The 15,147-nt window shown below is 41.4% G+C and overlaps 1 protein-coding gene across 2 annotated transcripts; it reads right to left on the bottom strand.

Annotated features, from left to right (window-relative positions):
- Positions 1-1,216: 1,216 nt before the first annotated feature.
- LOC149311575 (carboxypeptidase A2-like) lies at positions 1,217-13,675 on the bottom strand. 2 transcript variants are annotated; one of them, XM_089526645.1, is made up of 11 exons: positions 13,611-13,675; positions 11,388-11,469; positions 9,888-10,022; positions 8,493-8,591; positions 7,078-7,179; positions 6,668-6,769; positions 6,038-6,148; positions 5,261-5,351; positions 4,376-4,575; positions 3,744-3,828; positions 1,217-1,433 (listed from the first exon to the last, which is right to left on the bottom strand). In XM_089526645.1, the coding sequence occupies exons 1-11, from the start codon at positions 13,673-13,675 to the stop codon at positions 1,246-1,248; spliced, it is 1,260 nt and encodes a 419-aa protein (XP_089382771.1). In that variant the 3' UTR covers positions 1,217-1,245. The 2 variants fall into 2 exon arrangements, with proteins under 2 accessions (XP_089382771.1, XP_089382772.1); XM_089526646.1 differs by lacking the exon at positions 8,493-8,591.
- Between the last annotated feature and the right edge of the window lie 1,472 nt (positions 13,676-15,147).

Genomic DNA, 15,147 nt, shown 5'->3' with positions numbered 1-15,147 from the left:
TCCCAGGAGGCCGAAAGAAAAAGATCACCCACCATGACAGTTACAATGGAATTGTAGTGCTCTGATAGTGTAGGCAAAGAGGTCAGGCATCCTATCACCCTATTTATTCAACTTATGTGCTGAAAATATCATAAGAAAAGCAGTTAGAATCAGGAGGAGAAGGAGTGAAGATAGGAGGAAGGAACATCAACAGCCTCCTAAGAGACGTAGATGATACCATAATAATGGTGGAAGACATCACAGACTTGGAACAGTTAATAAGGAAGGCCAAAGAGAAAAGTGCAAAGGCAGGTTTAATGCTGAACATAAAGAAAACAAAAATAATGACCACAGAAGAAATACATAAATTCAATCTAGACAATGAGGAAATGGAAATAGTTAAAGAATTCCTGTACCTAGGATCAAACATTGACCAGAATGGTGATTGCAGTCAAGAAATAAAAAGACTGGGAATTAGAAGGGCAGTTATGAAAGACATAGAAAAAACCCTAAAGAGTAAAGACATACAGTCAGCCCTTCCCATAGGCAAGCCCCGGCAAAAGTAATGAGGTACATCACGAGCATGCACCCCATTATTTTCTATGGGGCTTGGGCATATGCTCTTTTTCCCATACACTGGGGGGGGGGTCAGGAACAGATCCCCCACGTTTGGGGAGGGCAGAGTATACAACTGAGCACTAAAGATAGAATTGTTTGGGCCATTGTATTCCCCATCACCATCTACAGGTGCGAGAGCTGGGGGATAGTGAAGAAAGCAGGCAGAAAGAAAATCAACCCATTCAACATGCGGTGCTGGAGAAGAGTGCTGAGAATACTATGGATGTCCAAAAAGACAAAAAAATGGGTCCTTGAACAGATCAGACCAGAGCTCTCCTTTGAAGCCAAGATGATCAAATTGAGATTATTGTACTTTGGCCACATCATGAGAAGGCATGGAAAAACAATAATGTTAGGAAAGTAGAAGAAAGAGAAGGAGACCACAGACCAGATGGATAGACTCAAACAGGAGGGTTATGGGGAAGGGCTTACAGGATCTGGGCAAGACTGCAATGGAAGATAGGAAAACTTGGAGATGTCTCATCCACAGGGTTGCCATGAGTTGGCGTCGACTTGAGGGCAATTAACAACAACAAACAGAGTCTGTCAAGTATCCTCTCCCTTCTGCCCTCCGCCAGCCAGCCTCAGGATATGCGCAAGGGAAAGACAATGTCTCAACACTACTCTTTCTTCTCTCTGCTCCTCCTCTCAGTAAGGATGGTCGCGCACATGCTCAAAAATGCTCTTGAGTCCCAGCCAGGTCTCTTGAGCCGTTGGGATGATCTGATTGGCAGGCAAGAGGAAGCCGTGGCGTCCGGTGTCCCTCAGCTCAAAGGCAAAGGAGTATTTGATGCCATAGTCATAGGACCAGTCGATGCTATCCCCACTGGCTCGGTCTAGAAGAAAGAGAAAGCAATCATAGCGGACCCCTTCACATTCACTTTAATTAGGGATGCAGGTTCCCCAGGAAAGTGGGAAAACTGTAAATACAAAAACTATTTTTGTGGGTTTTTCGGGTTTTGTGGCTGTGTTCTAGAAGAATTTATTCCTCACGTTTCGCCAACATCTGTGGCTGGCATCTTCAGAGAATGCTAGCATGGAAGTGTGTGTGTGTGTATTATGTGATTCTAGGTTGGGAGGATTCAACTCTAGGTTGAATGGCCTTGCCTTGCCATTCAACAACAGAACAATACACAGATTAACATGTAAATCACTCTTCTCAACCTAGAGTCACACAGTGTGTGTGTGTGTATGCGCCCCACTCACTTCCATGCCAGCATTCTCTGAAGACACCAGTCACAGATGCTGCCTAAACATCAGGAATAAACTCTTCTAGTACATGGCTACATAGACTGAAAAACCAACAAAAACTATGGATGCCATTGGAAGCTGACCAAAGAATTGTGCCGGGGGACCTAGAAATGCCTAGAGAAGTGTTCTCTTTAGGAATCTCTAGTTCCTTCCAGTGCAACTTCTGGTGAACATTGGCCATAGAGTCATGTTGGAGGACCTAGAGATTCCTAGAGAACATATTAATCCATGAATAATCAAATCTGCACAAGTCAAAGTTGCACAAAATGTGGACGTCTGACTGTAATTTTATCCAACAGACAAAACTGTCACTGCTCAGGTGATATGAAATATATGAACTATGAGGTCCTCAGATTAATGCTTCTATAAGCATTAACAGCACAGTCAATGATATGAGTTATGTGAGTTGCATCCATTGGAAGGCCACATATTTCCCCGGAATGAAGAAAAATGCTTTTTTGAAACAAATAGAACTCCCAGAATCCCCCAGCTTGCATTGCCAGTGGCCACCATGGATGAAAGATTATTGAAAGTTTAGCCCAAAACAGTACATTTATCAAGCTCTGGTAAAAAAAGGACTTGGGAAATCAGATACACCACAAAGAGAAAGAGGGTCTTGAGAGATAAGCACCATTTTGGAAGCACCAGACAAAGATGAACTAGCTTAGGCAAACAGTGATTGCATCCAAACAACACAGTTGTGCCAGCTTGATGCCACTTTAATTGCCCATAGTTACAGTCTATGACATTCTGGAATGTCTGCTTTGTTGAGGTGCTTAGAATACTCTTCTGGAGGGATCTCATGCGACAGATCAGGGAAATTTTCTAGAGCAATCTAGCATAAAATCAAATTACCTCTCCTGAAACTACACATCTCTGGATATCAGACATTGGAATCATGAAATCAGATAAAGTGCTATCGGACTGCTATAATAACTCATGTGTGCACACTCTAAATCAGTGACACATTCTAAACCTTTGGGGATGCCATGGGTCCTCCTCCATCTGGGGGCCTTCCATATGTGTTAGACAGTCATGCTGGCTAGGAATGATGGGAATTTAAGTCCAACGCATCTGGAGAGCATCAAGATGGGGTGCCACTTTGGGAGAGAAGGAGGAACTGGGAGTTCTGGTGTAAGCTGAGTAAAGTTGGAACAGTGGAACAAACTCCCTCGGAGTGTAGTGGAGTCTCCTTCCTTGGAGGTCTTTAAACAGAGGCTAGATGGCCATCTGTCGAAGATGATTTGATTTGGATTCCTGCATAGCAGGGGGTTGGACTGGATGGCCCTTGCGATCTCTTCCAACTCTATGATTCTATGATTCTAAGTTTTTAATTTACTGCCCCTGACAAAGCATCCTGGTACAATTTTGGAAAGAACCTAATGAATTATCCTTATGGTGCCACACAAATATAATTCTCTCCTTTTTTAAACCATTCTGCAACTAAGGTATTTAGTTCATGGTTACACTACTAGAGTTCCATAAAAGTAACAATTTCACATGGGCTTAAATCCTATTGTTATTCCCTGCGAGAGTATGGCCATTGAATCAATTGGTTTTACTGACATACTGAGTCACCATTGTACAATTGATTCCATGGGACTACTCTAAGATCATGGATTCATAGAATCATACACTTGGATGGGATGGCAAGGGATGCATAGTGCAACCCTCTGCCATGCAGGAACCCACAACTAAAGCATTCCTGAAAGATGTCCATCCAATCACTGTTTAAAGACTTGACGGGGTTGATCCTTGCGGCTCCTTCCAACTCTTAAGATTCTATAATTCTATGTTTCCATTCAGTCCAAGGCTGATGTAGCACAACTGCTGTGTAACTGAGTACAGACTTACACCAGCAAATACGAAGTAGGATGTCAGTGGAGAGTACTTACAGATGGTAGAGCAGATGGGTCCAACTTTATACTTGGTGCCATACAGGGAGGTCAAGGCACTGGCTGCCCTTTTTGCCACATTCTCCTAGAAAGGAGGAAAAAACCATTAGAAGGAGTCAGAACTAAACTATTTGATTAGGGGCACATTCAGTCCCAAAGGATGGTAAAATCTAGCACTGTCCTTGTTTGTAAGGCAAACTCAAACCATTTTGGCACCTGAGGGCCAGAGATGGTTGGTAACTTCCTAAATTTTGAAGGAGCTATTTATTGTTGTTGTTGGCTGCCTTCAAGTTATTTTCTGACGTTTTGTACAGCGCCGTGTAGATTTACAGCACTTTATAAATAAAGCTAATAATAATAATAATGATAATAATAAAGGCAACCCTGTCATGGAGTTATTCCATTTTATTTATTTTTATTTATTTACTTCATTTATATGCCGCTTTTCTCCTAAGGTGCTTAGATCCCAGTTTGCAGCAACCAAAATAGATTTTTTCTTTCTCTTGGAAGCCCCAACTCTATTTTGAAATGGTCAGTTGGAGATTTAAGTTTCTTAAAGATTTAAGGTAGAATTCTTATCCTCTTTCTAGCCACAAGATAGAAAGGGGTGTTGTTGAATGCCATTGCCTTACCAGTTCTGCGTGATCCTTGATATTGGTGCAGGTATATCCATAGGGGTACATCAGGAGCTGGGAGTAGCTGTGGATGCTGATGAAGGACTTGAAGTTTCCGTGGCTCTTGATAAAATCTACAATAGACCTTACTTCCACTTCGGAGTTGGCACCTGGTCCGTGGTACGAATCGGAGCAGGGATAGTTACTAGCTCCTGGTCCTGGCACGGCGAGGGGGTGGAGGGTAGGAAATGCCAATATAAACAAATTAAATTGAGCTCAAACGATCTGCTGCAACTTCTTGAAGACAGCAGTAGTATGTTGTATGTATGTATGTTTATTTATGGTCTTTGACCAAAACAGACATCAGCAGTAGTTTGCAAAGGGGACCAATTGTAGCTCTCATTATTATTGCTCAACACCTTATCCAGTAATTTTTTGCTTTATTCTTGGAGTTTTAACCCTGTTTGTCATCCTGTGTCTAATGTAATTGTAATTATGTTAGTAGTACATTGTTTGCTGTACAGTGGGCCCTTGGTATCCACTGGGGTTTGGTTCCAGGATGCCCTGTGGATATCAAAATCCATGGATGCTCAAGTCCCATTATATACAATGGGATACTACTACTACTACTACAGTGGACTCTTGATACCCGCTGGGTTTGGGTTCCAGGACCTCCCTGGATACCAAAATCCATGGATGCTCAAGTCCCACTAAATACAATGGCGTAGTAAAATGGTGCCTCTGATATAAAATGGTGAAGTCAAGGTTTGCTTTTTGGAATTTATGTGAACAAGAACCAAATGAACAAGAGCCAATGTGCAACTGAGGAGCAATGCATGCACACACAAAAATCAGTGAAGGCTCTCCCAAAGTATCATGCCAAGATGAAGCCTCTGCTTCTACCTCCAAAACCTGTTTCCCAGTTTCTGTTGGGATCCACTCCAACGCAAAGGCTGCCAGGGATCTTGGATCGGGTTTTCCTCCACATGCGATTCTATAGGCGAAGAAAAAAATGGTTTGTCATTTTATTTGGCCCATACCCTGAGATGAATATTTGATTTGTTTCATTTCATTTCGTTTATAGGGCGCCTTTCTCCCAGAGCAGGACCAAGGTTTCCCAAACAGTAGATTAAAAAGTTTACAATAAAATTTAAAAAAACAATTAAAATCACCTTATAAAACACATCAACATTATTTATAAAAAACCAGCCAGTTGTGGGACTTAAGGTGGCTTATAATGATTTAAACCATGTTTCTATCTGACATATGTTAAAAAAAAGAATTAAACAATGTTATTTTTAAAAGAACATTTAACAACAGTTAAAAGCACATGTAAAGCATAATTACAGAGTAAACAATGATTAAAAATGACACTACATGTGCTATGGTGTCATACTGCATTAATTCTGCAGTGCAGATTAGACCCTGGTCTATGAAAGCTTATGCTACTTTTTTTTTTACTCAGTCTCAAAGGTGCTACAATATCCCTTTACATACTGCTATTTCTGACTAGCACAGCTATGTCCTTGAATTCTAACTGGTAGTCTGGAAAAGTGAGATGATGATGATGATGATGATGATGATGATGATGATGATGATGATGATGATGTAGTAGTAATAGTAATCATAGTCTGAAAGAGGGGATGGAGTAAGAATTGAACGTTTAAGTCCAGTACTCACCTTAGTATGAGAGAAGACATATCCATCTGGATTTGCAACAACCATTAGAAAAATATCCATTGTGTTCAACAGGGAGTTCAGGGAAGGATCATACCCATAATCAGAGACAATCTGGAAGTACGAAAAGAGAAGCCACAGAAGGATCTTGCAGCTGTTATTCTCTGGGTGTGTTCAGTCAGACCAACACGGTCAGTGCTGACCCTTTTCCAAATGGAGATCTGCTCCCTTCTCCAAACCAAGAAATCCAAAACACTTCTGGTTCTTATCATTCCGTATTAGGGAGACTCAATTTCATAATTTATTATAGCAATATTCTCCTGCTTGAGTTTGATTCATGCCCAAACATCCTAAAGGCACCAGGTTTTGTCTGATCTTGGAAGTGAAGCAGGGTCAGGCCTGGGTACTACCTGGATGGGCAACTGCCAACAAATACCAAGTGCTGTGGGCTCTATTTCAGAGGAAGAAATGGGCCAAAACACCTCTGAGTGTTTCCTTGCCTAAGAAGAGTCTGTGAAAAATTCATGGGGTTGCCATAAGTCAGCAGGCGACTTGAAGTCACATAGAGAAATTTGGTTCAGAGAAAAGGAGGAAATACACTGAGGAAAATACTATACATGAAAAGCCACGGACCTTTCTCGCAGTCCACAGAGCAGTCGCTTGGGTGACCCACTCTCGCGCATGGATTCCAGCATCGATCCAAATCGCAGGACGGTTCTTTCCTCCAGTGCTGAACTACAGAACGGAAGCTCAACTTACAAAACAGCCATTTATTCATATATTAAATCCTTAACCCTGTGCTTTCAACATTTTCCCCATCTCCAGGGACTCAGCAAAGCTCCTGTAATATGGCTTTCACAGGGTCCCTATGGATTATTTTTTAAATCTATTTATTCAATTTAGACCTTACTGTTCTCCTGTCAAGGCATTCAAACCAGCTTCCAAGCATATTAAAAAGAAATTAGCTAAAAAGCCGTATTGCAATCCTCTCTCTGAATTGGGGAAAAGAGCACAGGAATGGCAAGTGAGGCTTCCAAATATACCTTGAGGACGTAGAGGGGCCGCTTTTCATAGGACTCTCCAATCTGTTGCTTGCTCACCAGCTGCGGGTATTCGGCCACAAGATCATCCATAGCTTGATAGATCTAAAACTCAAACAATTATGGATTTTCACACTTCTGGCAGATAACTGCAAGCATTTTTGGGTGGTAGAGTAGAGGAGGGGACAAAGGAAAATAAAAGCATATGAGGACTAGAACCTTGAACATCTTTCCACAAGCAAGTGGAGGATGGAAAGCTGATTTTCCAACAAAACAAAAGGGAAGGAAAGTTAAGATCCTCTTGTTGCTAAAAAGTATGCAAATGGATCTAGTAGCACTTTGGAGACTAATAAGAGAAAGAAAAAAGCTGGTAGCATGAGCTTTCATAGGTTTGAGCCTACTTCCTTGGATGCAAGACTCAAGTCTATGAAAGCTCATACTACCAGCTTCTTTCTTTCAGTTATTCCCAAAGGTGCTCCAAGATTCCTTTGCATACTCATTTTTCCAGACTAGCAGAGCGATGGACTTTATCACTTGGGGAAAATCGGGGTTTAAACAGTCATTTTCCCGGGAAAGTCACGCGATTGAGGTGAAGGTTTTCACACAACGTCCCGATTAAAGAGGTCTTATCCCGGGAATAACCAGGGAGTAAGCAGCAACACATCTTTGTTTGTTGCTGGTTATTCCCTTTTAATTCCTGGGATAAGTCCTCTCTAATTGTGATGTGTATGAAAATCTTCACTGTGATCGTGCAACTTTCCCAGGAAAATTACTGCTTAAGCCCCATTCCCCCCAAGTTTCCCCGATGTATGATAAACTCTTATGTATTTATTTCTAAGAGTGCATGCAAAGAAGTACATGGCTATTAAAGGGAAGGAGACATATATTTCAGGTATGTAAGTTTCAGTAGCAGTATGTTCCAAAGGCAAAGGAGACAGTTAAAGCAGTGTGAAACTGCATTATTTCTGCAGTGCAGATGCAAGTCTCAGTGCAAGACAGGTCCAGCACAGAATCATAGAATCATAAAGTTGGAAAGTAGTAGTAATAGTAGTAAATCTTACCTGCCACTCCCCAAGGCTGGCAGTGTGGTACAACATAGATTAAAACACATAAAACCATTTAAACACATTTAAACACATTAAGTTAAAACACATAAACATAGGACACACAAAAAACACATTAAAACATAGGTGCATCATACAACATAAAATTTAAAATATATCAATTTAAAATTCATGGTTTAACATTGACTAATTTAAAGTTCAGGCTAAAATGCCCTAACTGGATGTTGCAACCTTGGACATTATGGTTGCAAGGTCCTGCCTTTGTCTCCAAAATCTTCAGCTTGACCTGACAGAAAGTGAAAGACAAAACGGACGAAGAGGAGGAAAAGGAGATTCAATTCTTGACCTACTTACGGTTTCCAAGGGGTGGTAAGCCCCGTAGTTGAAACTGTTGCTGCCCCGTTCCCTTCGCTGGTTGAGGTTCATCTCTCGCCGTTCTTCATCCACTGCAGCCTAAGAAGAAAGCATCTTTCAACAGGGAGAATTTGATAGTTTCCTCTCAATTGTTTGAGAAAAAGACATGAGCTCCATCTACAATTTAAAAATTAAGTTTTAATGTTTGATAATTATGGGTGATCTGGACTTTTCTGAGCAGGGTTTTGGAAGAGAGAGGATCAAATTGGATTTCCATATATTCTGCAAAGACCACATCATGGACATCTGCTACAGAATCTAAAGCAAGGATGGCATTGCAGGATTCCTTACATTTTCAGGGAAATTCTATCCAATGATTGGTTTCCTATTAAAGTCTTGAACTGGAAAGAGGGGAAATCCCAGTGCAGATGTTTAATGTTGTTCTGTGCTGTCAAGTCAACTTTGATTTATAGCAACCTGCTCACAAGTTATATTCAATAAATATGAACATTAGACTTTGATGCAGGAAAGCTGTCTGTTTCCAGAGTTGCTATGAATTGTTAGGAAAACATATGGGGCAGCTAAGGCTGCTGGCCTGGACCCTTGTCCATCTTGGGCGGGAAGTCCTGCCTTATTCTAAAGTGGAGACTGGAAATTCCCTCCAACCTCCCCACTTCTGCTGACAAGGAAATGGTTTCATTGGTGAGATCAGTCAGTGCTTAACTGTTTTGTTTAACTCTGTTGAATGGAGAACTGCCAAACTGCCCCCTTAGATTGGTCAGGAATAGGGTTTTTAGCTCCCAGAGCTTAATTTTTCTATAGAAAAAAATTCTATCTCTTAATTGTTTCATAAACTTCATTAACAGCAATGTGTGGTTGCTGATACAGTATTAGATGAGCTTGGAACGTATCTGTACATGCAGTTATAGCAGTCAGATACTGGTTTAACTGGCATGGCTCCATCCCATCCAATCCTGGGATTTGAACTTTGATAGATGTACAAATAGAATTCTTTCTGAGATTGCTCTGGTTCGTGCTGTGAAGTAAAACCATGGACAAGGAAGCTACCATCTTCCACTGAAAGGAAGGCACGAAGGACTGAGTAGAACATGAACAGGAGCAGTCTATACAGTAACATTATGTTGCAGTTCCCATTTATAGTCATATAAGAAGAAGATTGCCCAGGCTTGAGTAAAGAGTCTACAGTGGCAGAAATGTCCGGTACCGTACAAGCCTTCAAAGTTATTGCCACCGCTACAAAAGGAATTTGCTACTCCCCCTGCTGCACCCATGCTGTGTGAAGCTGACATGTTTGATACCGCTTTTCATTCACAAGTGCTGTTAAATTAGAATTTGCTGGGATGGTACTGGTGGTTTTTGCTATGTTTGGCCTACCTGGACATCTTGTATCATGATGCAGTACTTGAGGTGATGGGACTCCAGGAAGACCTTCACATTTTGGAGATTGACAAAGGGCACTTGGACATCCGCCGGCTCATTCGGGAAGGAAGGGAACCGCCAAAAGTCAAGCTGGGATAGGAAGCATAAAATCCAAATGAGTTCTGGTGCCATTGAAATTAAATCTGCTGACCTCCAGAGAAGAGCTCCCTAGATAACCCGACTGATGTCCAAACAAGGGAGAAATGGGGCCGCCTATAAATCCCAGAGGCTGAAGACACAAGGATGGGAACTGAACTTCAAGTCAATTTTGGTTTCATGGGAGAGGATCAGAAAACTGTCCCTTGACTAGACCCCTACAGTTTGCTCACCCCTCAATCAAGGTTTAAACTCTTTTTTTCTTTTTTAATTGATTTAAAAAAAAAGTTAAATATATAAAATCATAGCAATCAAAAGAACACATAAACACCTAAAATACATTTTAAGACATACATATCAAATTGATAATCTGCAATTTACAAACATCTCTCTCTTCACAGTCTACCAACACCTTCCCCACTTCTTTCTTTTATCCTTTATCCTTCCCTTCTTTTCCTTTCCTCCTTTACTTTCATACCATACCCCTCCACTCACTCCAGCCTTCCTTTCCCTTTCTCACTCTCTCGATCACATTTTGCCCTTCTTCCCCATACCTTCTTATCACTTACTCAAACCTTCATACACTTACACATACCTTCTCTAACTTACTTCATCGTTCATATCTCCTTCCTACCTGCCAATACATTTCTATTTCCTGTCCTCTCTATTACTTTCTTTAACACTATCATAGTTTTACTGAACTTCATCTATTATCATACAGAACTAATTTCCAGTATATCATCTCTTATAACTTATGTCCACAAACTTTATTCTTCCCAAATGTCTGGGCCATTTGGCAGGTGTTCCTAGTCAGACCTACTCCAACTTTCCTGATTAACCCTCTGCCATCCCACTTTTCCAGCTCCTTTTGAAATGTCCTGCTTTTGGTCTCCTCCTCCCACCTTCTTGTTTTGTCCTCACCTTACTACAGTTGCTGCAAATTAAGTTCAAAGTACCAAAAAAAATTGCACTCAGTTAGCTTAACTGGGATGAAAGGAGAGTTGTTGTTGTTGTTGTTGTTGTTGTTGTTGTTGTTGTTGTTGTTAAATGCCCTCTTGTTGACTTCAACCCATGGTGACCCCATGATGAGATACCTCCAAGACCTCCTGTCCTCAGCAACTCTGCATAGGTCATTTTGAATTCTGATCTTATCCTCTGGCATATTAGCTACTGAAGTGTTGCAACTGTGTTGTGTGCAAAATGATTTGGAATGTGTCACCAAATTCCAAGGGACCAGAAGTGATTGCCATACATGCAGGGGTATATCTTAATTATGGCATATCTTTGCATGGGTTGAATGGTAAAACATTGATCCACATGTGGAAAGGGCAATTAACACCCCCGTATGACATGACACACCTGGAGAGGTTGCTGGGCTCGAAGCCGTTTCAGTAGCTGGACCTGTTCCTCATTGCAGGGCTCCACCCGGAGAACCTGGTCGCTGGAATAACAAGGTTTTTACTTTGTCATCACCACCATCATCAGTTTCACCATCTTCATTATCATCACCTCCACTGCCACCTTCTCAGCTATCTGCTGTTTTTGACGCTGTGATTCCCATTTCCGCAGGAAGTTGGATGTTCCAGAATTTATTTAATGGGAGGCTTTTCACACAATATAATGATAGCAATATAATTCCACTCAAACTGCCATGGCTCCATCCTATGCATATTCACAGCCAGAGAGCTCAAACTACAAATCCCAGGATTCGATAGGATGTAGCCATGGCGGTTAAAGATGGGTCATAGTGCTGTCATTGTACTCCCTTATTAGACCAAAAGTATCTTTTCAGAGTTTTTCAGGTTTTGGAATATTTGCAAATACATTAGGAGATATCTTGGAGATTGGATCCAAGTCTAAACACAAAATTCATTTATGCTTCATTTACACTGTATACCTGTAGCCAGAAGGTAAATTTATACACAATATTTTAAATAATTTTGTGGGTGAAACAAAGTTTTTGTACATTGAACCATCAGAAAGCAAAGAGGTTACAGTCTCCATTCTGGACAATCTTGGATTTTGGAATTCCAGATAAGGGAGACTCAACCTGTATAATGTGCAGGATCTATTTTCTTTGTGAGAAAGAATAGTGGACATATATATTGTTTCTTTAATTGCCATATTACCAAAGGAAGGTGTTCTGAGTGCAAATCTATTAGCACCCAAAATGTGGTGGAAGACAGACTAGGAATAGGAAACTCAAGCACCCTGGAAGGCTGTGTCTCTTTAGGACAACAAAGTATGGTAAGGATTCTTTTATTTTCACAGATTTGAAATTTTCCAGAAATTCTCCCACACAAAAATTGTGCTTGTACTTCTGTGTAATCCTGAATAAGTGCACATGAGGGTGCATTTACCCTGTAGAAGTAATGCAACTTGACATCACTTTAAGTGCTGCGGCTCCATCCTGTGGAATCCTGGGATATGTAGTTTTACAAAGTCTTTAGCCTTCTCTGCCAAAGAGTACTGGTGCCTCACAAAAACTATAAATCCCAGGATTCTGTAAGATGGAGTGCTCTCCATGTTACAGGCATTTAAAGTGATGTCAAACTGCCTTTTTTCTACAGTGTAGATGCACTCTCAGAATAGCAAAGAAAGTATCTTTCACTTTCTTTTTGGAACTTTAAATGCTGGTGGAGATGTTTTCAATCAGGACATGAAGAATGGGAACAACGAAGGGGGAGGACATACATCTGCTTATTTTGGAATGAGTAACATTTGTCAAAGCACCTACGAGAGATGGCCATCCAGCCTTTGTTTAAAAGCCTCCAAAGAAGGAGACTCCATCACACTCCAAGGCAGCAGCAGCATCCACTGCTGAAACATCTCTTACTGTCAGGGATTTCTTCCTACTGTTGAGGTGGAATCTCTTTTTCCTGTAGTTTGCATCCATTGCTCCTTGTGCTAATCTTTGGAGCAGCAGAAAAGCTTGCTCCATCCTGGAAAACTGGAGAAGTACCAGTGGACTGGAGGAGGGCAAATGTTATCCCCATCTTCAAAAAGGAGGCAAAAGAGGACCCAGACAATTACTGCCCTGTTAGCCTGACATCTATACCAGGAAAGAGGCTGGATGGCCAGCTGCTGGGGGTGCTTTGAGTCAGTATTCCTGCATGGCAGAATGTGGTTGGACTGGATGACTTTTAGGGGTATCATCCAGCTCTATGAGTCTTTGATTCTCCATGTGACATCCCTTTCGATATTTAAACATAGCCATCATATCACTCCTTGACCTTCTCTTCTCCAGGATAAACATACCCAGCTCCCTAAATCTCTCTTCATAGGCCTTGGGGGTTTCCAGACCTTTCACCATTTTGGTTGCTCTCCTCTGGACACACTCCAGTTTGTCCACATCCTTCTTGGACTGTGGTGTCCAGAATTGTACACAGTATCCAGGTGAGGTCTCACCAAAGTAGAACAGAGCGGCATGATTATTTCCCTCATTCTAGACACTACACTCCTACTGATGCAGCCTAAAATTGTATTGGCTTTTTTAGCTGCTGCATCACACTGTTGGCTCAAATCTTTGAAGGAAGATGAAAGAAGCATAACAAAGAGACAAGAACTGGAACGGTAACTCACCCAGTAAATCTTTCCTGGCCCCAGGTTGCCCCAATGAGGGTTCCCAGCAGCAGAATCACCCTCATAGTGGGAAAATGGTCCAAAACCAGAAAAATTATGATCCAACAGGCAGGATTTGTAAGGGTTTGTGCATGTGAGGGCAGGTGCCTACCCTCAAGTCATTTTGCAGAGAGGCTCCATGTGTCTGAATTCTTATGTACCGAAGGGATCAAGGCACCTTTCTTGATAAGAGTGTCTTCTTCTTCCGTAGGAGTTGCTTACTGAGAGATTTTCATAATTAAAGGGCAGAAGAGTTTGATCAGCAAGGTTGGCAAACAAAGCCAGGAGAGCAACCAACCTCACCACAGCCGCTGAGTGTATTTAAGTGCTCTGCATGTTTCAGCAAAGTCTATTTAGGCCAAGAAGGCTGTGAAAGTAGTGATGCACTCCAGAAGCAACAGACAGGTTCTGACTTTGTTTGGGTTTGTTTTCAGTGGCTCCTGGCTGTTTCTTGTGTGCCTGATCAGCGACATTTTCCTACACAAGGTTGCATGAGAGTTTTGCACAGATGGGTGCCTCCTGTGAATTTTAGTGAGGTGCATTGTGGAATTCACTTAACCTTAGCTGCATCTGCACTGCAGAAATAATCCAGTTTGACACCACTTTAACCCCCATGGCTCAATGAATGCTATACATTTCTGAGAATTGTTGTTCGTTGAGGCACCAGGGAGCTCTGCCAGACAAGGCTAAATCTCTCACAAAACAAGCATTCCCAGAATGCCATAGCATTCACTGAGCCATGGCAGTTAAGTGGTGTCAAACTGGATTATTCCTGCAGTGGGGGTGTAACTAATGTCGCATCAATAGTTAATGTTCTTTACCTTCCTGTGCAAATTTACATTTATTCAGATCTAGTTGCCCTCCCTCTGCCGAAAATGCACAGCCGTCCAAATCCGTATGAAGCATACAGCCAGATGTGATATAATGTGCATTTCTGCAGATTTCCACACATACTATGGTAAAAACTGCAAAGCCTTTTTTTTCCTGGAGTTTAAGTAGTTTTTTGGCATTGCAGGATTCCTTAAGAAAACCTCAAACTCTCAAAAATCATGTATGGCCAGATTGCATTGTATTCCATTGGAATGAGGAGTACCGTATATATACTCGATTATAAGTCGACCTCATATATAAGTCAAACGCAAGTTTTGGGGCCAAAATTATGGATTTTGATATAACCTGTAGATAAGTCAAGGGTAAAACCTAGGGGCATATAATGAAGGATGTAAAGGACGAATTAAAGGGAAACAATGCCAAAGAAGTTACAAAATTCCAGCAGGCATAACTATTTTTTGCCCTTACTAAAGGCAGGATAGATGAGAGAGTAGAAGGAGCTCAGTGCTTCCAGGGCAGATTAAACTCTCTCTCTATACACACACACACACACACACACACACACACACTCTTTAAAATACAATACACTGATCTGTGGATAAGTCGAATCAGGGTTTTTTTGGGTCAAATTTCTACACTTCTACATGAGTATATACAGTATTTTAAT

The sequence above is a fragment of the Sceloporus occidentalis genome, unplaced genomic scaffold, assembly GCF_023333645.1.
Source record: "Sceloporus occidentalis isolate IW3139 unplaced genomic scaffold, rSceOcc1.0.p SCAF_5, whole genome shotgun sequence".
NCBI classification, from domain to species: domain Eukaryota; kingdom Metazoa; phylum Chordata; class Lepidosauria; order Squamata; family Phrynosomatidae; genus Sceloporus; species Sceloporus occidentalis.
The sequence above is the reverse complement of the archived record's forward strand: the minus strand, read 5'-3'. Positions and strand labels throughout refer to the sequence as shown.

Bases quoted from the DNA above. Each gene is read 5' to 3' on its own strand.
- LOC149311575 (XM_089526645.1), bottom strand. From the start codon at position 13,675: ATGAGGGTGATTCTGCTGCTGGGAACCCTCATTGGGGCAACCTGGGGC. The intron at 11,470-13,610 runs GTGAGTTACCGT...TTGTTATTCCAG, and splicing joins GGCCAGGAAAGATTTACTGG to CGACCAGGTTCTCCGGGTGG. The intron at 10,023-11,387 runs GTGTGTCATGTC...TTCCTATCCCAG, and splicing joins GAGCCCAGCAACCTCTCCAG to CTTGACTTTTGGCGGTTCCC.